This window comes from Pseudopipra pipra, chromosome 19 (genome assembly GCF_036250125.1).
Source record: "Pseudopipra pipra isolate bDixPip1 chromosome 19, bDixPip1.hap1, whole genome shotgun sequence".
Lineage (NCBI taxonomy): Eukaryota > Metazoa > Chordata > Aves > Passeriformes > Pipridae > Pseudopipra > Pseudopipra pipra.
The window spans coordinates 7,976,506-8,000,789 of NC_087567.1; the positions used below are offsets into that span (position 1 = coordinate 7,976,506).

At 39.3% G+C, this 24,284-nt stretch overlaps 1 protein-coding gene across 5 annotated transcripts in view; it reads left to right on the forward strand.

Moving 5' to 3' along the window:
• Positions 1 to 24,284, forward strand: part of STXBP4 (syntaxin binding protein 4) — a 67,753-nt gene that overhangs the window by 39,544 nt on the left and 3,925 nt on the right. For all 5 annotated transcript variants that reach the window (XM_064676016.1, XM_064676017.1, XM_064676019.1 and 2 more), the window contains one exon: positions 11,942 to 11,999. In XM_064676016.1, the coding sequence (XP_064532086.1) occupies positions 11,942 to 11,999 (58 nt within the window). The remainder of the gene's footprint in view (positions 1 to 11,941; positions 12,000 to 24,284) is intronic.

The following is a 24,284-nucleotide window of genomic DNA, read 5'->3' on the forward strand; positions in this document are numbered from 1 at the left end:
GGAGGGAATACCTTTGACATTCTTTCAGCTAATAAACTAGAACTGTGCCTTTTCTTCCTTACTGGAAGAGCTGCCTGGGAAGGAGCAGCCTAATGATAACTAAAGACATAACTCTGTGTATTCATTGTTCTGGCAAGGCCATAAATATTTCAGTGAATTACTGAAATCAGAAATAGAAGAGACCTATTAAATTATACAGTGTATATCCTGAACACAGCTGTACAGCTCCCTTTTTAATAGTTTTTTGCTAGCAAAAGAATTAAAATCAGTGCTGCATGCTTTAAAGATAAAAAGCTTATATTTGTCAATTAAACACTTTCTGAGACAGTACTTCCATTAGAAAATATTACTTTTGGTGAAATAAAAATGCATTATTCCTTTGAAACTTTGATCAACAACAACAACAAAAGAGGTGAGTTTTCCCAAAAGAGAATTTATCAACTGTTTTATCCAAAGAAAAATTGCACAGTTTTGCAAGTCCCTGAAGGTTGAAGTTTTTTTCCTCAAAATAAAAATACTTAATGGGAAGGTAATTTCATTTTTGTCAAAAGTAATAACATTAAATTATTCAATGAACTTTTTGCTGTTGAGTCTTATCTGAGTTGACATTTAAAAAAATGTGTTGGGTGGTACCTTTACACTGTCTTACCTTCTGGAAATCTTCCTTGGGAAAGGGCATGACTTACAAAGAAGCACAGATTGGAGAACAGTTAGACAATTATCTGCCAATGTTTTACTGGTTTGGGTCTGTTGCTTTTTTTAATTGCAATTCTGTGTTACTATATGTTTGATGCAATGTTTCAGTGCCGTGTGCTTGATCCACATTAATTTTTTAATGCATAGTCATCCACATATTTCAAAGCAATTTAGCATTATAGCTGGGGTTTCCAGGCTCAATTCTGTCGTCAGCCACTGAACCACAAAACTCTTATGACTGATTTACAACTTGTCTGCAGAACCTGGACACTTTTATATTCTTTTCAATTACAAGATTTATTATGATAATCTATGAGAGTTTTTGAGGTTGGGTAGTGATCCCTGACTCAAGGAAAAAAAAAAAGTGAGAATGCTGAGCTGTAGCATCATCTCTGCTAAAACAGTAATATTTATGTGCATGCCTGTACTTTAAAGCAGTGCCTATAATGTTATGGAAATAAGTTACACCAGTGGAGCTAAATCAGTGTTGAATAGTTTATTAGGAAGGCAAGAAAAAACCCAAAACCTTTTGCAGTTATACCTTTGGCTGTGGTTTTGTTGTTTTCTTTGGCTTTAGTATTATTATTGGGATGTGACTTCAGGTGTTGCACAACAAGCCTAAAAACCATAATCTAAACCCTGTTCCTATGCCCAGAATTGGCTTGGGTTTACAGGAAAGGCTTAGAAGGAGACAAGAAGAGATTTTTGGTACATGATAAAATGAAAATTTATTACTTCTGTGAACACAAGACATAAAAATGCCTTGCAAATGGGAAGCAGAAGAACTGTCTGCATGTAATGTAAATCACACCAAAGTTTGTAAAAGTAGCACTCAGTACTTTGCCACCAAGGAATCAGAAAAGATTTGGCTGGAAAGGACCTCCAGCAGTCAGGTAGTGCATCCATGTGCCTCCAGCACCATGAATTATATCTCCATTAATCCAAACAAGTATTTGTCTAGTAAATCCCACAGCCTCTGTGGGTGAACTATTCCCATCCTTAATTATCTTTGCCATTAGGAAACCTTTTCCTTTGGCCTAAATCCTCTTCATTGCAGTTAAAGCTCATTACTACTTCTCTTGACCCCTGGAGTTATTGAAAACATCCCACTACCTTCCTCCTTTTGGCAGCTTTTAACAGATTTGAAGGCCATGTAGTGTCTCCCCTTTGTTTTCTGTTCCCCAAATAAATAATACCAGTTAGCTGATTTTTTTCCTTACCCTTTCCTCACCCTTTTATTTCTCTGACTCCTCTCCAATTCATCAAAGTTGTATTGAATTCTGTAGTTGGGACCTTCCTGTGGGAGACAAAAGTGGAATAAGCTTGTTTGCTTTAAAATACAGCACACCAGTTCCCAAATGGTGTTCCCTTGCCCCAGTAGCTTCATGTTACTGGTTTGTGTGAAGTTTGGGCTTTCCTGTACCCACTTCCTTCTGTGCAGCTGGTTATCCACACCTCAGATACAACACTTTGCTCTTGTCTTCATTCAGCTGTACCCTATTTATTTCACACATTTGATCCAGTTAGTCAAGCTCTTACAAAATTCTAATCCTGTTTTTCAATGGCATTTCAAAGAAATGTCCATTTCCCAATGGGTTTTAAATCCTGAATTATCCCTGAACCCTCCTTCCTTGGACTAAACCCATGTTTTGTTGAATGTGAGTAAGGAATGACATTGTTTTCACTCGACTGGTCTTACTTGTAGATGATGTTACAGGGCCCAGGAATTAGACCCTGGTTGTTTAATTTGATGTCCAAGAATCAGAACATTACAGTAATTATGTGCAAGCAGAGAAGCCAGATAAAAGATGACACTAATAAGGATGGAATAATTTTATGACCTGATCAAATCAGAAAATATATTTAGAGTATCAATTATGAAGGAGTTGCATGCTGATTTATTGGTAACTGAATATGCATGTTATTCCCCATGTTCCACAGCAAGGAAAACCACAATTCAGTCTCTAAAGCTTGTATTTTAAGACAGTTCTTTAAGGTGACCTAGATTTCAGAACTCTGTTGTTGCTGCTAGAAAAGCAAATTATTCTCTCTCCATTCACTTACCTTTAATGAGAAGAGATGAGTCAGCTTTTGAATAGGCACTGTCTGTCCTGACTTTCAAATCAAAACATTTTATTAATGAAAAACAAGGGATATTATTATATCTTAACATGCAGATGACCTAACAAGATTAGTGCAGTCTCATTAGGATAATTGCCAGCATCTCTTAAGGAAGACTTCATTAAAAAGCAGACCTTTAAAAGTCTACAGTCTTGTGTAGTTCATAGTGTGACCCCTCTATGAAAAAATTAATTGACTTTGTGCCTCTTCCCATACAAGTTGTAGTTGCTCTTGGTAACTATGGAGACTGAAGTCAAAACTCTCCAGAATCAACAATTTTACTGGATGGTAAATACTTCCTAAATTGTCTTTCTATTAATTTCTGTAGACATAATGCTTAGAATTTCAGTATAGCAAACCTTCATTGTAGTATTGTGTTTCGACGTGAAGGAGGAGGAAAGAAACTTTGAAATTCCTCAGTGTGGAGACACAGATTGCTCACAAGTCAGAGGGAACACACAGGTGAGACAGGGCTTGGTCTCAGTCCCAGATCAGTGTCTGAAACTCAGGAAATATGCAGGTGGTAAGATGGGAATTGAACCCTGAGCTCTCAGGGCTGACATCCCTCTTTTTTGGCTTGCAAGCACAGTTCAGATGCAGTCAGCTGGTGACGGGGAGAGGTGGGTACCCCGATGTCTCTCGTGTGTGTCCACACCCCCCTCAGGGAGCACCTGCCTCCTTATTTCAGGTAATGACAACAAATAACCCAACCTTGCAGTGTGGAGCTGAACCAGAGAAGTGTTTGCTTTTGGCAGCTAATGCTGAGTTCATTTTCTTTGGCTTCACAACTCCGAGCATCCTGAGAGATCTGGATCGAAGCTGACAAGGGGAGGGGGGATGAGCAGACCTTTGTTGGGAACCACTGTGTGCTGGAGCTATCAGGGCTCATCTTGTCTCGGAGGGCTGGGAGGATTTGCTGTCAGCTCCTGCAGTTGTCACATTTTTTCACTTCTCCTCAGTAGGTAGGAGTGAGAAGCTGAGGGCCAGCAGAGTTCCTTAGGCATGTATGGTGCACAAGTGTGATAATTTAAATGGGAAGAAGTACAGAGAAAGTTGATTGCCAAGAATGAGAGAGGAAGCTTTTTGAAAGTATATTTTAAGGAGAATTTTACAAGAGGAAAACATAATTGCTTGGTGCTCATGAAGGAGACCTAAAGGAGGTACAAAATGTGTGTATGGCTCATACTGGATTTCTTACCTCATGGCCTGAGGCATATGGATCATTGACTGGCAGTTGGATGGGGATTTTTACCTTGAATTACTGATTGCTCTGGGTATTGTCTTTGATAACACAATTTTAACTTTACCTATAAATGTCACCTTTACAGTTCAGGTAAAATCCAGTGTGCTAAATCGAGGCACACTGTGCATTTTTTTTGTTTCCTTTCGGTTTTATAACAAAAAATGAAATGTATCTATCTTAGATTTTAAGAACTTTTAGCATTACTTTTAAAATACACTGGCTTTAAAGTCATATCTTCCTCTAAATAAACCCCTTCTTTTACTTAGGTGTAACTACAGGCTTTTTTGTATTGGCCTAAAAGGATATCTTGAATTGATGTATTTTTACAGTTTTTCTGCAAAAGGAAAAAGTATTACTTTGGTCTGTACTTACTGTGAAATGAGCTCAGCAGAGTAGTTCTGTCTCTCAATTGTAGGTGGTTCATTCCAGCCCCCTGAGCAGTTTTAATTGCATCATCAGTGCAAAAAAGTAAGATATTACTTAGCAAGAAAGGCCTATCATGTAATACTATTGCTTTTTAAATCTCAGACAATTTCTGCTCAATTCTAATTTTAGCCAGTCATTTTAATTTGTTACCAATGAATGCTTCCTAATTAAACTTATATTTAACGATCACATGCGTCAGTGAGCAATGTGAGATGACAGTGATGGAAGTGGGTGGATCACACAATAGATGGTGACAAGAGGAGTTGATCCAGTAAGGAAAGGAGGAGATGGATGAATTCTGGAACAGAGGGATCAGGGGAGCAAGAAAGGAGGGAAACTGAGGAAAAGTTTAGAGCTGGGCCATACAGTTATTCCAGGCTGAATAGAACTGGCTGTGAAAGCCCTGTGTGCAGAGCCTTGTGTTTCTGGAAGAAGAATGTGTTATTCCAGATTCTTTTTAATCAGCTGAAAGTGGATTGTACCAATTGAGAACAAGAATGTTCTCAAGAGAGTACTTAACTTCTGTGAATTTAACTATGTTTTTAGCCTAATGGCATTGGTGTAGAATTCCCCAGTGATGGGCTGTTTCTCTAATTTGAGGATTGATAATGTGTTTTCTGTCTTCTCTTCAGCAGTTTGAGATTCACAGGTATAAACAAAATGAATTTCAATTTCACTTATGCAAATGTTCATCAAAAATTGCTTTGGAACTTGCAGTGTGTTCAGTCAGCAATGGAAGCAATAATGTGTTCTTGACTAATCCCAAATAGACACCGTCATGTTAACAGTCATTAGTGGGAGACTGTAAAAGAAAAAGCCTGCAATGAATTCTTAGAAAGGAATATTTTTTTAGAAGCTGGACAAGACTGAAAAAATGTACTGGGGACCGTGCTTTTACCATTTTTAATACTTTACCAGGGAGCTCTCCCAGCTCTGTGATCCTCGGGTGCTGTATTTCTCTTGCTGTGTCACTAATTGAGACTCTGTTATTGCAGCCCTTAACACTGAAATAAAACAAAACATCTTAGAGTTGGCAAACTAAAGGCAGATGGGAGCCACTGGAGGATAAGGAGCACTGGTATGATTTTTTTTCTTAGCAGCCTTCTCTGTGAAAGGGTAGATTGCTGCATTCTGCAGTTTTCTGATTTTTTTCTCCACCTTATCCACAGATTCTTAACCACAGTAAGCAAAATAATTTGGGGGTAGCTGGTCGCTGCATTCTTTTGTATTTTCACTGGACAGGCAGTAGCATTTGAGAAAGAAGCAGTGTAGATGAAAAATACAAAAATAATTGTCAGATAATCAGGGTGTTAAGAACATTTTTAAAAGCAAATAATAACAGCCAGTAGATTATGCAAAATCCAGTGTTTGGTCAGAAGGAGGTGGTCTGAAACTCCTCCCTGCTTTCACTCTCCCTCACTTTTGAGGGCTGATGCTCCCTTGACCTAATGATTAAATAGATAAATGACTAAAATAACAGTAATGGTGAGGGACATATTGCTTCATGGTATCTTGGCCTCCTCAAAACCAGTTGTTGAACACCTGACTATCAAATGTGTGGTATGTGGAAAGGCCTTGGAAGCCAAATGTGATACATACTGATTTTATTAGAAGCATATTGAAATAAGCTTGTTTTTTTCCATGAAGTTGCTAATTCATTACTTTTTTTTTTCTGAAAGGTGATGACATCACATAAAAAATAATCATTACTAGAACTTTGAATTCCTTTCATGTGAGCATTTGAAGGGATGCAGTCTTTCTCCAGCTTTTTGTATGCTGCAAGACATTCCCAGTTTTCCAGCAGTGTAGGTGCTCAGGTTCCAGCCTGTGACAGCAGGTAATGCCATGGATCTGCTGTTTACCCCTGGCTAAAGGAGGACTTACCCAGCAGTGAAACAAACAGTAAAATGAAGTAAAAATGAGCATCAGCTCCTCTGTTTGCTTCTCATCTTAATAACTGTCTGAATTGCTTGGAACCTTCAGACCTGGAGAAAATTAGTCTTAATTTGAAAAATACGTAGTTTGGGTTTTTCTTGTTGCATTTCCAATATTCAGCTTCTGAAAAGGTACAGTTTTAAAGGTAATTATCCTTCTTGAAGATAGGTAGCAGCAACCTCATTGCTCAGATAAATGTAGCTCTCACTTATTTCTGAAGAATTTAAGTGCACACACTGGGCAGAGTTTGTTCTAAATGTGGAGTTCCCTTGTTGAGTAGGAGAGGAATATTCTTATACTAATGTCTGATCACATGTACTGTTTGAGGTCATTCTTAGTTCCTTAAATCAGTCAGTTGACTGGTCATTGTTCTTATGTTTCAATTGCTGTTGTATCCAAACTGTTTCTAATTAACTGTACCAAGCTCTTCACAGACAAATATTAGAATAGAAGAAAGATATTTATAACAGTTGTAATTTCAAAATTACCAAAAAGATCTTAAAGTTGATCATATAATCCTTCAGCATGAGAAGCAAACTATTTAATAACTCATTCTGTATTGTAACTTGGTTTGTAATTGTTTTAATAAGAGATTAATGGGTTTGCCAACATAGATGGGTCAATATATTGTGATTTATAGGCAGTGGGAATACACAAGTTCATCTTTCACCACACCCTGAATATCCAAAGTAAGACAAATATTTTTCCTGAAGAATGGTTTCTAGGAACAGGACTGAAGGGAGACAAGCCAATCTGCCAGCCATACTCTAAATTAACATAAATTTCAGCTGCTAGTATTTCCCACATGTCTCCACTTGAAGACTACTGACTCCATCTTTGTTTTATTAAATTACCAACAACAAAAGAAAAAAGCAATTTCTTTAAAATGGAATTTGATATGTGAAAGAAAGGAATGGAATGTCCCCTTAGCAGAGTATTATTCACGAAAGGAAACACATTTGGTTTTGGGAAGAGCACTTGAAGTGGTCTAAAGTGACACACAAGCAAATGCCAGAAGAGCATACTCACTTCTGAAAGCTGTTTTTTCTGAATCTAACTGTTCACATTTAATTCCCCAATAAGCAATAAAATACAGTTTATATTATTGATAGCCTCAAAAAAAATAAAAGGCCATTTTTTGCCAGCACCCCACTGACAACGCTCAACAAACAAGGGTGGATATTTCTCCACAGTTTTGCTTTAGCTGTGTCAAATTACATAAATCACAGAGAAGTTCCTTTGCTGGTCTCATATCTCATATGATACCTGTAGTCTCTTATTTGGGATATTCCAGTAGCACTCTGGAGTCCAAGACCAGATGACTTAGAACCCCCCAGTCAGACCTTCAGCTTTCCATCCCCTTTGCTTTGCCCAGGTAGCTCAAAAGGGAAGAGCCAAAGGCATTGGAGATCTTAACTAACAAATTTTGCTTCATTACTGAGGCCACATGAGGAAGGTTTAAGTGTTGATAAGAGCTGAAATTGGTGGCTATTGAAAAGAGACCAGAATTCAAACCCACATTTATCAAGTGACAGAGAAAACTGGGTTTAATGTCCTGTAGCACATCTTGGATATCAGAAATCCTTTTAGCAGGTAATTCCTGTTTCTTAAAAAAACTTCATCAGTTTTGAGAATCTAATATTAAATATAAACAAATTATAAGGAGAGAAATAAAGGCTATGAACTAGCCCATCCTCTTGTGCATTAAAAAGATGTGTACAACTGGAAAAGTTATAAAAGGTAAAAGGATATGTAAAAAAAAGACATCCTTATTTCTGTTGTTGGTCACAGAATGGTTCATTGTGAAACAGAATATTTGTACAATGTGGCTTTTGAATTCCAGATAGACACTACATCCCTTAAGCTTGATACTTGCTATTAATTCCAGGTACAGCCACGGGACTGTTCACCCCTAACAGGAAAGGAATTGCAGCCAGACATCCTTTTAATGGTGGATAACAGAGCTGTGCACAATGCTGGAAATTAGTTTGTGCTTCACAAAAGAGTGTTTAGGGTGAGGTTTGCACCTCTGGTAGGCAGCTGTCCCTAAGCACTCCTTCCAAACTCATCACTGGTGTTTGGTGCCTGCTTGTAATGGAAGGAGGGTTTTAAAGTCTGGCTTCAAGGCCAAAATAAAGCACTTAAAGAAGTACTTATCTTGAAGCATCTAAATAGGCCAAATCTAGATAGAATCCTACTGCACAGTGCATTTTTTTTTTTGAACAATTCTTACTATAGTCTCTAAATCTCTCATTTCCTTTGAGTAATTTTATCAGAAAATAAGTGAAATAGAAGGTATTTGGACTGCAGTCCTTCCATGTTAGGGAAATAACTGCAGCTTTGAGTCAACTGAATATTCTGCTCTGGTATCTGCTTTACTGGCTTCATCTGCTGATCTGCACATATCTTTTGCTGTAATAATTTTTAACTAACTTATTGAGGAAAAAAACCCCAGCCAGCTGCATTACTGCAGAGTTTATAGGTTCGATAAGTGATAACCCGGGAAAAATGAGGCTTTTTCCTAAAATCTGTACTTCCCCCTTTTTCCTTTAGAGACATCCTTTGATCATGCTGTGTGCAGCTGTTCTTGAGGGAGAGTACACACATCCTGCCTTGGGAACAGGAGGCACAGCCTTTAATGTCTGTCACTTGAGGGAAGTTTATCCTTTGGGCTGATGCTCATCTTTCTTCCTGCAACCCACCCAGTGCCAGCGCCGGTGCAGTTTGTTTGTCCTGGTAACCCAGGGAAGTGATAAAGATCCACGAGCTCCACACTTACCAAGGATCAGGAGGACTCTGTTTGCCCAAGGGCTTCATTTCCTTTCAGCTTTATGTAATGTTGACTTTCCAGCAGTGGTTATCCCAGCTGGCATCTCGCAGGGAAGGAGGGAAGCAGTCACCAGGGATCCTGACTGGCTCTCTGGGACCAGCTGCAGCAGGGCTGGGGCACAAACAACAGCAACTGGTTTCTTGGTCTTTTTTTACATAGAACTATAGACTTTTTTTTTTTTTTGCACTAACCCTAATTAAATGCATATACTCAGAACAAAATACTGGTAGTTTACAATGTGGTTTGACTGAAATGCACTCTCTCAGGAGACTGTTCTTCCTTTTGCTTGCACAATTGCTTTTGCAGCTTTACCTTCCAGAAGGTAAATAATCACAAATATTTGAATAGCAAGAAGCCCTGTATTTTCTGCTGAAAAGAACTAGTTTTTAAATACTGTAAATCTGTAATCTTTCAAGATGATCTATGCAGACAACTGCAGCCGAGATTTATTATTTATGAAGATTCATCAAAGACTGTAGCAGTTCACACAAGAAATTATAAATATGCAGGAAATCTGAGATTGCTGGAGTTTATGTGGGCTAAACCCTGTATCTTTCAGACTGTATTTCTGACTGTTTCAGCTCCTTTACCTTGCATTTACTCCAGGTGAGAGCTTAGCAGTCTTTCAAAGCAGGTCCTGGGACAGACAACAAATTTGACCCTGGAGGGTGTGAAAAAATAGAGCATGAGGAAGTAGATCAACTTATGAATGATTCATGGAGACAGCAAGCTTGAAGGAAGTGGAGATCATGTCTGGGGAAATAGGATGCAAAACATGAGAGCCTCCTGGCTACCATGGGAAATACAAGGAATAGAACTACAAATCTGAAAGGGAAGGAATGGAGTAAAGGGAACAGCAGTGAAAAACTACTGGAGAGTAAAAATGTGGCAAATCAATGCATTAAAAAAACCTACAGATGTAGTGGAACCTTGAAGCAAAGAACAGACAGGATATACAATCTAATGCATATAAAGTCAAAAAGGCAGATAAAGCTGTGGAGATATCTCCAGAGTTTCATTTCTAGGTGACAAATGTATTCAGTGTTTTTGAAAAGCATAGTCTTCAGTGGTTAAGGGAAGAATGCAGAACATCAGTTACCATTGCTACCTGCGTGCTGTTCTTCATTTAGAAGGGAAAAAAAAGGACACAATTTTAATCAGATCACTAGTGAAAAAAGTGTAATTATCACTGATGAATGAAACAGGTGATGTAGGGGATCCATGTGAGCACAGAGCAGATGCTGAGCTTTTATTCATAATTGAGCAAATCCATTGTCATTTATTTTGGATGTGTGTGTTGCAGGCAGGAGCGAGGAAAGGCCAGGGCAGATGGAAGCAATTGAGGGATGAGTCCTATTGCCATTTAAATCATCAGAAAATATCCATGTTGAATAAAGGTCCCGTCTTTCATGGGAGAGGAAGGAAGAACTAGTGATCATGTCCAGCATATTTATAACTTGAAACATCCTTTTCTTCCTTCCCTCACAATGGAGCCAGAGCCTGAAAACTGCTCCACAGCAGGTACCTTGTGTTTAAAGGGAAGTGGCTGTGGATTATTCTCTCTGCAAGGTAGTAGGTGGCATGTTTTGTGGAACAGATTGTATAGATCTGCTCTAAACTGAAAATGGGAAGAAGCCTGAGACAACTGACTAATGGGGTAAAAGTGAGAGGAAAAAAATTAATCCAGTGGGCTTTTTCAAGCTTCACTGAATAATCACGGTGCTGTTCTTACCCTTACCTCTCAAGTTCCCTTCCTGAATTCTGGAGTCCTGGTTCCTTGCTGCTCTTCACTTGGTGCCTGCAGGTATAATTCCTTCTCAGGTGGTTTGTACCTGCTTCATTCTGCCAAGTCCTTGCTCTGTTTCAGTTGGAGAACTGAGGTTATCACTTTCCAGATTTTTTAAGAAATAAGGAGACAAAGGTGTGACAACGGAAGCAAATGAGCCTTGTAGAAGAATTTTAAAAAAAAATCTGTCTGTGTGCACTTAGGGCAGCCCTTGGTAGGAAGCAGCTCCCAAAGCTCATCTGGTGCGTGCGGTCCAGCACATTTCCCAAATCAAAGCTTCCAGTCTAAAGCAGGCTCACAGATGGTTCTAATGAGCTGGTCTTTGAGATACACTTGGACTGGAACAAAAATAGTTTAACTCCTGAGACACTCACATTTGGAGATGACTTTCAAGCAAAACTCCTCCAGAACAATTTTTCTCGCGTGTTTAAATTTTATATATATTTCTAGTCTCCAAAAAAAGCGATTTTTCAGGACCTTGCACTTTATATATTTTACAGCACAGTATCCCAAAAGCTGGAGCATTTTTACACATTGACTGATGCTTCTTTCTCCAGCACTTTTCAAACCCTACAAAAAGTTGCTTTTGAGCAAATGGGAATTAAAAAGGTAAAGATTTGAGAGGAAAATTTAATTTTTAAAGGGATATAGTATAGCACCCTACTAAAAGTATTACTCATCATTCTAATAATAAAAATACCATCAAATGCTTTATGGCTTTGTAACACAGCAAATATTTCTTACATTGTATTGTTTACATTATTATTTGCTGCAGAAATAGCAGGAATTTATAATCTTTTTATGACATGGTTTGAGATTATAGTGTTCTAACTTTCACTGTTTCAGAACTGTTCTGTGTGTCACTTGAGCTTAGAGAGACATCTTATTTCTTATCTCCTCTTAGGTCTGCCTTATGGATGGGAAGAGGCTTATACAGCTGATGGAATCAAGTATTTTATCAAGTGAGTAGTTCTGGGGAAAACGAGTCAGAGTAGTAATAAAAGCACCTCAAACTAAACACAGTTTTAAACCTAGAATTAGTGGAGAAATTTATTGTACATTGTACTGTATGCTGGGGGTTTTTTCCAGAATATAGTGAAAATTAATTTGTATAATAGAGGGTTTTTTATTTTAAGGGATTGAAGCAAATGGTGAAAAATACAATTCATCTCCATTCCATATATATCATGGATTTAATAAATAGCAGATTGTTTTAGCTGCTGAAATTTGCATATAGTTTAATTCTTATAGATGCCAGAAAGATGCCATTTTGCAGGTGGATTTCTGCAGTCTCCTAAAAGAGAGGAAGGGCAGCAAATAAATTACTTTTATCCCAAACTCTTCTAAAAGTCAGGTAAACAACATTGAATTTGATGCATTAACTAGGCAAGAAAAGCAGGGACCTTTTTTTTCCCTTTTTTTCAAGCACACTGCTCTGCTGTCCTTGCCTCACCCCGTGCTGCCTCGAGCAAGATCTATTAAAGCAGACATGGTTTTTTTTCTGCAGAGGTTTCCAAACACACTGTATATGATCCTGCATTCCAGCTCTAATCAAAGGGTGGCTTTTCTTTGCAGACAGATGTAGGTTACTACATAAGATCTATACCAAAAAAAATTGTAGAAAAATAACTCAGGAAATGAAAGTGAATTAAAAGCCAATTTCATAGCAATGGAAAGAAATACAAGAGCAACTATTAAAATAGAGCACTGTTCCCTTGGGCTCTGTCTGTTCATGCAGAGAGCCATGACAGGACAGTTGGGAAGTTGGATACTTTTCTGGGTAATACCCTGGGTTTATACCTGTGTGACTGCAAACTGAGCTTGAAGATAGTGTTATCTATCAACAATAGCAAGTAAAATTTAGAATCAGAAGAGGAGAGATGTCACATTCTTGAAACATCCCCCCATTCCTGTTTTATTTTTGGGTTTGTTGCTGTGCTTCTCGCTCACGTAGGTATGTGGATGACTCAGCAGAAAGCTGGATGTGCTGAGTGTGTGCAGGCATTTCCTCCTGAGCTCTGCACTTGGATGCTGAACCATTGCAGAGGTGACAACCAGATGCTTATTAGCAACAGTAGAATCTCAGCTGCTCTAGGTGGTGGAAGCCTAATTTGCATTTATCCCCACTTGCTGAAACTACAGATTTGAACTCAGGGTTTCACGTGAGAAAGTTTTTTCAGGAATTTTGGCACATCTGATTGTTAATAAATCATGAATTTTCTGCCCTCTCCACGTGCCCCCAGCATTGCAGGTGAGAGTGCCCCAGGTTTGCCATCACTGTTACCTTCTGTAGTCTGTCCTATAAAGTTCTGCCTGTCAGTCTTTGCGTGGCAGGCAAGGCAAATTTACCCATTTTAATTGCAGAGAAGGGTTTGAAATCACCTTTTATGGCTAAAAACTTCTTCTGAGTGGAGTAACCACAAGTGGTGTTCAGAGCTGTTCATGCAGTTCATTAGAATGGAATTAACTGAGCATTTCAATAGCACATCATGGCAATTAATATTATTTTTAACTGTTTCCTTATTTTGCTTTCATGACTGTTTCCAAATGCCTTTGCAGAGTGTAAGGCAGGCTGTTTGCATGCTTGGCAATTCACCCCTCTTACTACACCGTGTAATGTGTACAAAGTCATCTGAGAAGGTTCAGTTTGGAACAAGGAGCAGGGGTTGCATAAGTCCCTTGTTTCTGACATCGAATGGTGGAGATTTCAAGGTGAAAACCAACATTGAAAATATCCTTTTCTAGGAGGAACTTAGCTTGAGGGGCATCTTATCAGCTGATCCTTCCCAGGAGGATTTAATCTAATTGTTTAAATGGGGATTATCAGAATAGTTGATACCTCACAACCCTGGTACTAATGCTGTAACCTTCTTGTTCTCTTTGGCTGTGAATGTCAATCCTTTTATTCTATTTTAGAATCCTTTCATTCATTTTTAGCCCAGCCAAAGCCATGAGGGGCTTAAGAGTATTTCAACACTAGCCCAGTTCCATGTATACAAATAGGAAAATGTTCCCAAAGTGGTGCCACAGTTGAACTGCTCTTGGATGGGAATTGCCAGTTTTCTTCCTGTGCAGTTGGGCTGTGAGGCTCTATAGGAGCTGCAATGGCTTTGTTTAAATCCCCAGCAGTTTTACAGTATGCTAAGGACAATCAAATATTATTTTAATTAGTAGTTGCCTTCGGTTCCAACATGCTTTATTGGGCTATCAAGTAGCTGAGTCCATAAATCTATACATTATAAATCTAATGCAGTAAACACCCCAGAATGGAATCTTAATAGCACATAAGCTTGAGACAGCTTGCTGTGAAATTTCCATAAATATCTCTGAAGGGGTGTAGCAATATGAAGTGCATGAGAAATCAGAGTTTAAAAGAAGCAAACCAGCTGGCTTGTGTTACACACTAAAGTGAAACCCACTTATGTGAATAACTGACATGAATAAAACGTTTACATGGGGCTGAGCAGTGCCTTGTACCTGCCAGGGAAAGCTGTATCTTGCCCGTGAATCCTCACCTTCTGACAATTTTTGAAATCACCCCTTTATTCAGCAAATCATTTCAGTCTCAGTAAATTATTTTCAATCAACCAGGTTGCCAGGATTGGTCACAAAGTGCTGCAAGTGTGAGAAAACTTAACTTTTAGACTGCTAAAACTGGCATGAGTCTGTGCTGGGCATTAAGACCAGGGATTACCATGGGATAGCAAACTGTAATGTAAACTGTAATGAGCTACAGCTCAGTGTGCATTGGGAAACAAAGCAAGTTCAAGTGTCTTACTAACATAATATAAATTATCAGTTCTCAGAAGGACAAAAATTACACTAGTAGGTAGGGAACAGCTTCACTGAGAATGTAACTTTCCTCCTGCCGGACAAGAAAGGTTGAGATTGACCTCAGATATGTTTTGAGATAACCTGGTGTACTTTAAAGTAACAGAGAAGGCAAGCACTGCTGTGTTTTGCACGTAGCAACACAGCCAGTCATTCACACACAGCACAGATTGGTGCCCCATCAGTCAGTGAGTGACAGAAACACAGCACTGGGGCCTGTTTTGTCACCAATTTACAGCTGGAATTTCTATCAGTGTTTATTTCAGCCAGTTTGGTTGAGAGGAGTTGAGATTCTGACCTCATTTGCTCAAGGTGACAACTGAATGTATCCTGATGGGGTTTTCAGCAGTCCACTGCCATTCCAAAGTAATGGAATAAAATCACAGAGAAGTCTAGATTGGAAGAGTCATCTCATTTAACTATCTGTTGAAGAGTAAGTCAACCAGAGCCCTGCAAACCAGGACTTGGATATTTGCAGTCAGGGAGATTCCATCACCTACCTGGGTACCCTATTCCAAAGTTTAATTGTTCTCACAGTGAGGAATATTTTGTTAATCTAGACAGAATTTCCCTTGAAGCAACTTGTGCCCATTGCTTCTTGTCTGTGCTGCACATCTTTGTGAGAAGAGGGGGCTGAACAAACCCAATTCCTTCAACATTTCTTCATGTGCCAAGTTCTGCAACCCTCTCATCATCTTGGTGACCTTCCACTGGATCCTCTCCAATTTTTCCATTGTTTGTCTTGAGCTTGGAGGACCAGTGTATTGAAGAAACCCCACATAATAAGGTAAAAAAGTTCATTAATTAATTTTACTTATTAGACAATTAAGACTGTTCTGTTGTAAGACATTTAATTACTGATTTTCCTGTCTGAAATAGACATTTTATCTGTAAATCCCAGAAACACAAAGGGGCTACTGAGCCCTTATAAAGTATCACCTACATCCAGATGAGTGTGTGTGCTCTTATCAGTCAGCTGGGAGGCATTAGGATGGGAATAGTTTTGTAAATAAGAGAAAAGCCATCATGTTCACTTTTAAAGTTAGACCTGTGGCTGGTTTTGCCCAGGCTTAGTTCAGGTGTAAAGCTGAATGAGTTTACTAAGTGTTGTAACCGATATTAGAACAAAATACCACTTTTGTTCTATGCCCTAGCATTAAAGTCCAGCAGTGCAAACAGTGTGTGTTCATTCTATCATTGAACAGATTTTGTGAATTAGAAACTTCTGGGTTTGATTTTCAAACAGGAGAAACAGTCTATGCAGAACTGCCCTCCCAGTGAGGCCCATACATGCTAATTTATGGTTATGTTCTGCCAGTTAAGAATCCCACAGGAACAGTATAAAACCCCAGAGCTGGGACACTAATTTTTCCCCAGAAAACCCATTCTGGTTAATCTCTTCCACCCTCCCACCCTGTTCACCTTTAACATATGGCAGCTCTGTATCATGAGACTGGCACCTAAAATTAGGTAGGGCCTTGCTATTCTCCCTCCTACTCCCACCCACTCCTTGCATATGTATATGGTTTGTAAGGACCAGCTGTGAATTGTGCCCCTGTAAACACTGTTTTTCTAGCATTTTAATAGGGCTACATTCCAAATATTCCACATTAACTGCTATTTTCCTCAAGAACATTTATCTGAAATTTCCCCAAAAGGCAAGGAAAAGTTACCAAATGTTTTAAACTTTTGGGATCTTCTCCCTCAGTTGTATTAGGGCCCGTGATGTTTTCTGTCTTACAACAAAGGGGAAACAGTAAGGTTTGATTTAAGGTTATCTTTCAGCAGTTTATCTAAAAATCAGAAGCTTTCCATGCAGGCTTTTTGTGCTTCAGTGTGTCAAAGAAGGCAATGAAGGTGCCTTCATTGGAAGGCAGAGAATTTGGTTCATGTTTAGTAGAAGCCTAAAGTCAATACTTATAAAATACAGATTAGTAAAAACCATACATGATGTGTTCTGGTGGAGTTTGAAATCATGCCTAACAAATCAGGTTTTTACTTGGAAAGCTGACACATCATATATTCTATATTCAATATTTTATAATATTCTGGGTTTTTTTGGTCTTGCTTGGGAAAGACCCACCATTCATTTTACTGAAAACTGGGCATTCATAGAAGCTGTTTATGATTTTACAGCTGAACTAAGAATAGCAAAGCATGTGTGATAGAGGAAGAACTCCTGTAGTATAAACACTGATGTTTTATAGCACTCGAGTTAAAGGTGTCGTCATAAAAGGAAAATAAATCACAGTTGATTTTACTTACTGGAAAGTAAATTGCAAAAAGAAAGTTGTGCCTTTGATAAGTGTACTCAGCACTACCTTTATGAAGGGAGGACCCAAACCCCAAAGGGAGGACCCAAACACTGAGGTGTGTCCAGCTTTGCCTCTGCTGTTTCATTCCAGTACATCCTGGAGTATCACAATATCCTGGTTATCCAAGCAGGGGTTGGAGGACCAGTCCTAGTTGGTTTCTTCCTAGAAGAAAATCAACTTTCCTGGAAGAAATCAACTTCAATGAAGTTCAAATCACAGCAGACCTGATCTAGAAATATAAACTTCTGTATGTTCCACACAAGTTTCAGTCACTTCAGAGCAGCAAACTAAGAAAAACCATGATCTGCCACCCTGATTTCAACAGCAATTGAAATCCCTCTGGATTGAATCCAGAGCCTGCTCCCAGCTCCTTGTATAGTGGTAGGCAAGTTAGTTCCACCAAAATTAGCAGTTATCAAAATCATCATTGTAGGTGTCCCCATCTTAACTTTGATGTCTTGTGGGCAGGAATGGGTATTTTGAGGCATGGAGTGCTGGTTCTGAGGTGTGGAGTGCTGGTTCCAGGGAGTTCAAAGAAAGCTGAAGTTACTTTGCATCTCTTAAAATCAGACCTTTCCTATTTTACATGTCCCCCAGAAAAATAGAGGTGATTTTTGAAAATGTTTTCTTTTACCTGTCACTCTCAAGTCCTTCTAACTGAAAATAGAGAAAGAATAGTTGTGTAGTCACAAGAAATGGCAAATATTTAAATAGAGCTGGCTCAGCATTAACCAAGTGCTAACTGCTATTACTACTTTTTAATGTATAAGGATCCAAAGCAGTCTGCACCTGTCAGCATAATGTCAGTTCACACACCTTCAGATGTAACACGAATTTAAGAAGTCCTGACATGTTTCTTTGGGATTTTTGGAATTCAGTTTCTCTGATTTTTCATTGAAATCATTTTGCATGACTATAAGGAAAATAATCTCAGATGTAAAACCAGGAAACTTGGCATTGGATTTTATGATAACATGAGCTTGTAATACAAGAATGTTAAGACCTTAAGCTGCTTTTGGTTGGGCAATCTTTTTTCCTGAGAGGTTGTTTGTTTTTTAATATCAAGAACCAAAATGGAGAAACATTCTTTCAGCTTCCACAGATCCTGCACACTCTGTCCAAGTTCTGGCCTGTCAGAGAAGGCAGCTTTTAAAATTTCTTCTGTGAGAAAATACAAGGAGCTGAAATTATTTTATTCCCTGGAATTTGGGAGAGCCATCAGAGGCAGATCAAAGCACAGCAAGGTGCTTTGGGCCAAAACCATCACTCCAGCTTCATGTCACGTTAGTACACGTGTAGTTTAAACACAAACCTTGAGTGTGCTCTGATGCATTTGCAAATAAATGGCACCAGAATTTTTATAAGTTCCCTTAGAGACACAGAACTCTGGGTAACTGCACATATTAAAACCAGCACTTCTAGAGAAACAGCACTTGGCTGATAGTGGGGAGACAGATTTCAGGTGGTGCTTTCAAACAGTGCCATTCTGTCACTCAAACCTTAGGGCTGATTCAGCCTTGGCTCAGATCCTACTGTTATTACTGGTTTTATTTTACTTTGGGCCATTTGTTTGTTGTTGACAACTTTTAATGATGCAGCACACTATTTGGCTTGATAAATCTTCTTCCTAGAGATTACTGCCTTCTGAAATGGCTCACAGATTTTTCTTATTAGACAAGGGTTTAATCGGTTTAATCAAGGAATAAATAGCAGGACTGTCTTCTGGGGTTTCACTTTATATGCCTCAATCTTTAATTAATACTCAAGCAAAATCTGTGATCCCTGAGGGAAATACAAGCAACATTTATGTTGCCTCAGGACACAGCTCCATGAGGTGACAAGTGCTCTTGATGTTATTACAGCCAATAAAATTAAGGTCACTGCCATCTTCCAGGACCTGCCCAGCATCTCCTGGGGAACTATTAGATGTTGTATGTTCCTTTTGAAATGTCTTGCAAGAGGGTACAGGCTTAAACCAATTTTAACAGAAAAGGGAAAACGAAAAAAATGAATGTTTCAGTTAAAATAAGATGATTTTGATAAATACAATGCAAAAACTGAATGCAAGCTGCCTTTAGGATTTGTGTCTGGAAACTGTTGTCCCTGGATGCTCTCAGGGTTGATTGATAGATTATACTTGCATCAATGTCACTCACTTGTCTTATTTTGTAAAATGCTTCAGTTACAGCTCAGAATAAGTTATTCCTTGCAGATCCTCCCAGCATTTGCCTTTCAAAATAGCAAGAGTTTTCCATTGCTTGACTTGGTATCCCCATACAGCATTTAACATCTGCTTTCCAAGCACTGGCACTTCCAGAGGGGATACCAAACATGACAGACACCATCCTTGGCTGGCTCTGCAGGTGTGTGCTGGCTCCGAGAGCTTTCGTGGTGCTGAAGAGACAAAGAATTAATACCAGGTTTAAATTCATAAGGGGCAACAGCAAGGTATTAAAAACACTGGCTCTTGAAAGCTGAGAAATAGTTCTGCTCCTAAAAATCATGCAATCCTAGGAGAGCATTCTCAACATGTGTGGGGTGCAGCACCAGTAACTCCACGTTATATTCAGACTGATTATGGAGTGATTTAGAAACTCTGTCAGGTGGAGATTTGAGGGCAAGAGAACTAGCACACATCCAGCATTTTGACCATCCTGTGTACCAAATTTTGCTGTATATATCTGCTGTATTTATCTAAATTCCACAGTCATGTGAGGGGGCTCCTCTATAACTAAAGCCCTGCTCTTGCCATGATCCCATGGTCTGCCTTCCTGTGCCTTCTGCTCCCTGTGCTCCAGCAGATGCTCCATTGTCACCTGCTGTCATGAGGAAAAGTGATTCTGCCTCTCCCTGCCATGACCTCTGAAGGTCTTCCAGGTGCTGGTGCAAACTGGGACTGCTCCATTTTTGTGCAGGATCTCTGTTGGATGGTGTATTTTCTAATTATGCAGCGTTTCCAAAGGTGCCCAAGGAGCATTGATCATGGTCCAAGAGATTTGCTTTAGCAAGTGAGAGAAACATGAGTAAAATAAAGATGAAAGAGCTGGGTTTCTGAGCTTAGACACCTTCTCTAAGGTGTGAGATTTGAATTTGGAAGAGAAAAAGGATCCTTGCAAAGCAAAGGGCTGCCCCAAGCACGGGGGGGAACAGGAAGAGAAAGGCCTGGGAACAAAAGACAAAGGCAGTAATTCAAGGCAAAGAGCAACACAGAATCTGTGCAAGAGCAAGCAGGGAGGATGGGAGAACATCTAGAGGAAGGATTAAGTTTCAGGATTTTTATTGAGGGGCATTGTTCTTTATTTTCCTGTTGTTCTGGCCCTCATTAGCCTCCAGTGCCCGGGGCCCTGCATACCAGCGGGTAACAGAGGATGTGCAGTCTCCATATTCCCACTCCTCTAGCAGATGGCACATCCTCCTTTCTCAGGAACTTCAAAACTTCCCACTGGGACGTGCATGTAAGTCTAAAAACTACAAAAGCCCAGTCTGGAATATAATTCTGGGTAGTGTAGAGCATGTCCCCTTCCAACCCACTGCATCTACATCTCGCAGGGCTTTGTTTGAGTTATTCTCTTCTTTGCTACGTTTTTTAATGATTATTTCAATAGCAGTGAAAGCAGCAAAGAGTAAAGCATTCAGAGTGTGCAGTGCCCGTGTCTCAGGCTGTTCAGCAAAGGTTTGCAGTTGTGAGCAGATCAGGAACAGCTCCATCAATGCTCCTCAGCTGAGCATCGTTGCACTTTAAAGGGCAAGTGAAATTTGGGAAATCAAAAAGTAAGGTAAGAAAGATTAAAAGTTTAGCAAAATTATCACTATGGATTACGTGGGTTTAGTTGATGGGGTGTGCTCATTTAGGAGGAAAACAGCTACTGTGGGCTTTGTATTATTTCCTATGAGCAGAGTTCTGCTTTCATTTTCACCTTCCATAATGCTGTTTGGTAGAGAAAAACAGGGCTCATCTGAGGCCAGAATTTGGCTTTCCAAGTTCAACTACAACTAAATCCTGTTTGGCCCATAAAGAGCAGAGGTCCCTGTTCATTAGGAGAGTCTGACTAATTGTTTAAAGCTGCATCTCCTCTCTTGAACAGATCTCAAACAAAAGGCTCTTGCACAAGATTGCTCCTTATAAAGCTCAGGAACCCTGGTGCAGTTGAAACATTGAGCCAGGTGTTATGAAGGTCAAAATGGGGAGGGGGGGGAGGGAAAACAACTTCCAAGAATGCTGCATGGCTGCTTTGGAGCTCAGCATCCTGCACTGGGACCTGCAGCACTTGAGTGGTCTGCAAGACTTCACAATTCCCTGTCAGGCTCCAGAGTTTGGCCCTGGCTGGAGAACACAATCTAAGGTGAAAAGTATGTCTTGATAATGCTCAAAATCTAAGGTGCAGACATTTTTTTTCGATTAGTTTTTCTCTTGAGTTTTTCTTTGAGTGATTCTTTTCTTAAAAGATCATCCGTAGTTGTCATTTTAAAAGAAATAATTTTCCATGTGAAGAAGGCAGAGCCATAAGGAGGGTAATTATAATGGCATTTGAAATAATCCACCACTATTCCTTTGCCAAAACATCCCTCTGTTCTCTTGTTTTGTTTTCCCGAGCTCTAAAATTTGTCCTGCAGTTTGCTAATGTTAAAACGACAGACTAAATCTGCTGACATATTTCCAGATCAAATGTTTCTGTTTTCTAACAATAAATTTGGCTGCCCTCCGATAGCAATGATTTGTTTGAAAACCTAAAGATCCTTAAATGTTGTTAATTGCTCCGCAAACGCTAAATTAGACTTTTGAGAGGAAGATTTGCAAAATGGAAAAACGTTGTGCACTTGAAATTTGCGCTGCTGGCTTTCCAAATATCCCCTGAACATTCAGACCAGTCGCATCGATTATGCAATACCTAGAGGTAGATTTGGACTCCCTCTCACTTTTATTGCTGGCCCCAACACACAAATCAGGGAGGATGTATGTCTAATACAAGAATGTTCTGCAAACCAGTAAATCTGGGATTATCTCTTCGGACTGATTATGTCAAAGCTCTTTAGCCACAGCACTTTTGGAGAGCTAAAAATAAATAGCAGCGGGGTTTATACATTTATTCTCTGCCTAAATAATCTGCGTGTATTGTGTGTGTCTGTCTGTCTACAATGTGAGACGTGGTATCTGGACTTAATGTTTATTTATAAGAGCTCTTTTCCTAGTAAGGATTTTGGCAAAGGGTTTAAAACAAACTGTCCTAGGAGAGTCGCTCATGGGATAAAGTCTAGTGCAAGTTGAAAGGAACCAAGTTCAAATCAGAAGCATCTACAGCAGCAGATTGACAGTGGGGCAAAATTTGGCCCTGTGTGTTTTGAAAGGGGATGAAAACTAGTTCTTTCTCACCAGTGTTATGGCACTGAATACAGAAAATTGTAATCTGATTTCAGTGCCACAATTCTGCGCTAGGAAAGGTCTGGAGAGTTTTTTGCATTTAATTTGTGTGAGAGCAAACTGAGGTTCTTGCAGCAGTAGCAGGAACTTCGACGGGCTGTCATTTGCCTCCTGGCCCTGGAGTATGTAGGAGGAAAACCTTCTGAAGAATAAACACTTAACAAGGAATTTTTAAGTTGGTTGTATCAAAGCCCTGTGAATGCCTTTCCCTGTAACTCTTCTACTCCTGTGCAGCTTCTCCCATTTCACAGGAGTGCTCAGGAGAAAATGGAACTAAGGATTCAGGCACACAGCAGGTCAGGGCAGGCTACATGGAGAAGTCAAATGGGCAGAAAAACAAATTTAAAAGTAATTTTATTCTTATTTAAACTCCATAATGGATCTTTCAGAAATGGCTTGATAAAAGTAGTCGATATAAACACTTAAAATAGTGGTGTAGGCAATAAATCTTGCATTGGCAGAGCTGGAATGGATGGAATCCAGCTCATTCAGCTCCCATGATTCTGCAGGTGTTGGAAGGAGTTCTGTGTTGTTACACTGATAAATGAAATCACATGCTGGGACTTCAATTTAAATTGCTATCTTCACTATAAAGCCTTATTGACTGAATTTTTAAATTAGGGAAAGAGAAGGCATTTCCTGACGTTGTAGAAAACATTGCAGAAAAATACAGCAAAGATATTTTCCCTTGTATATTTACAAATATAAATATATTCATAATATAAATGTGACTATATACATTTCCCTGTGTTGTGGAACAGTAGGAATGATGTTTTTAATTAGATAGACTTTATTCACAAGTCTCTCATAAAACAGTGTAAAAGGACTCCATGTTGGCTGTCATCTGGCTTTGTAAAGGTAAACATTGGAAACATTGGCAAGTTGTTCTCATTCCCAGTAAAAACGGTACATTCACTTTCTTAGAATGAAACAATTACTGTGCTAAGAGTAGTCAGTGTCTGCTGCAGTGTATCTCCTGTAGGAACATGTTTTTCATTTATCCCTCTATTTTAACTCCTGTGAAACTGCTCTCTACAGCTCCAGTAATGGACATTTTTGTAACATACTCGTAAAGGAATGGAGTCCATCCAGTGCTTCTCTCACCAAAAGAGCACCTCTGAATTGCTTTTACACATAACTGGGGCTTCGGGTTTGCTGGTCTTTATATTCCACATTTTGTTTTTCTTGTGTGGTCTTTACTCAGGCCTTGCTTCAGTTGAAGTGGTGCCTAAATTCCTGTTACCCGTTCAGAGACAGGGTAATTTATTCATTCAGCTTGAGCTGTGATTTGCCTTATCATCATATTCACCTCTTGGTGAACAGTAACATCCTCATCATACCCAGCTGAGTCTGAGCTCAGTGTACTCAAATGAAAGGTTTAAACACCAGGTAAGATCATGGCACCATCATGTTGATGGGAACAGTGATCCCCAAACTCAGTGTAGTGGAACATGCACTCAAATTCCTACTTTAACATATCCCTTTCCATAATCAGGTATTTAAGAGAGTCCTTTTAAAGACAGAAAGACAAAGCCTGTTTTCACTTGAAAAGCTAAATCTAGAGTAGTTCCATCATGGCACTTCATATTTAATTAAACCAGAGCACCTGAAAGGTGAGTACAGACATGGGCTTTAGGGACACTGTGTGTCAGACATTGTGAGAAGAGCTGCTTGTCCTTCAT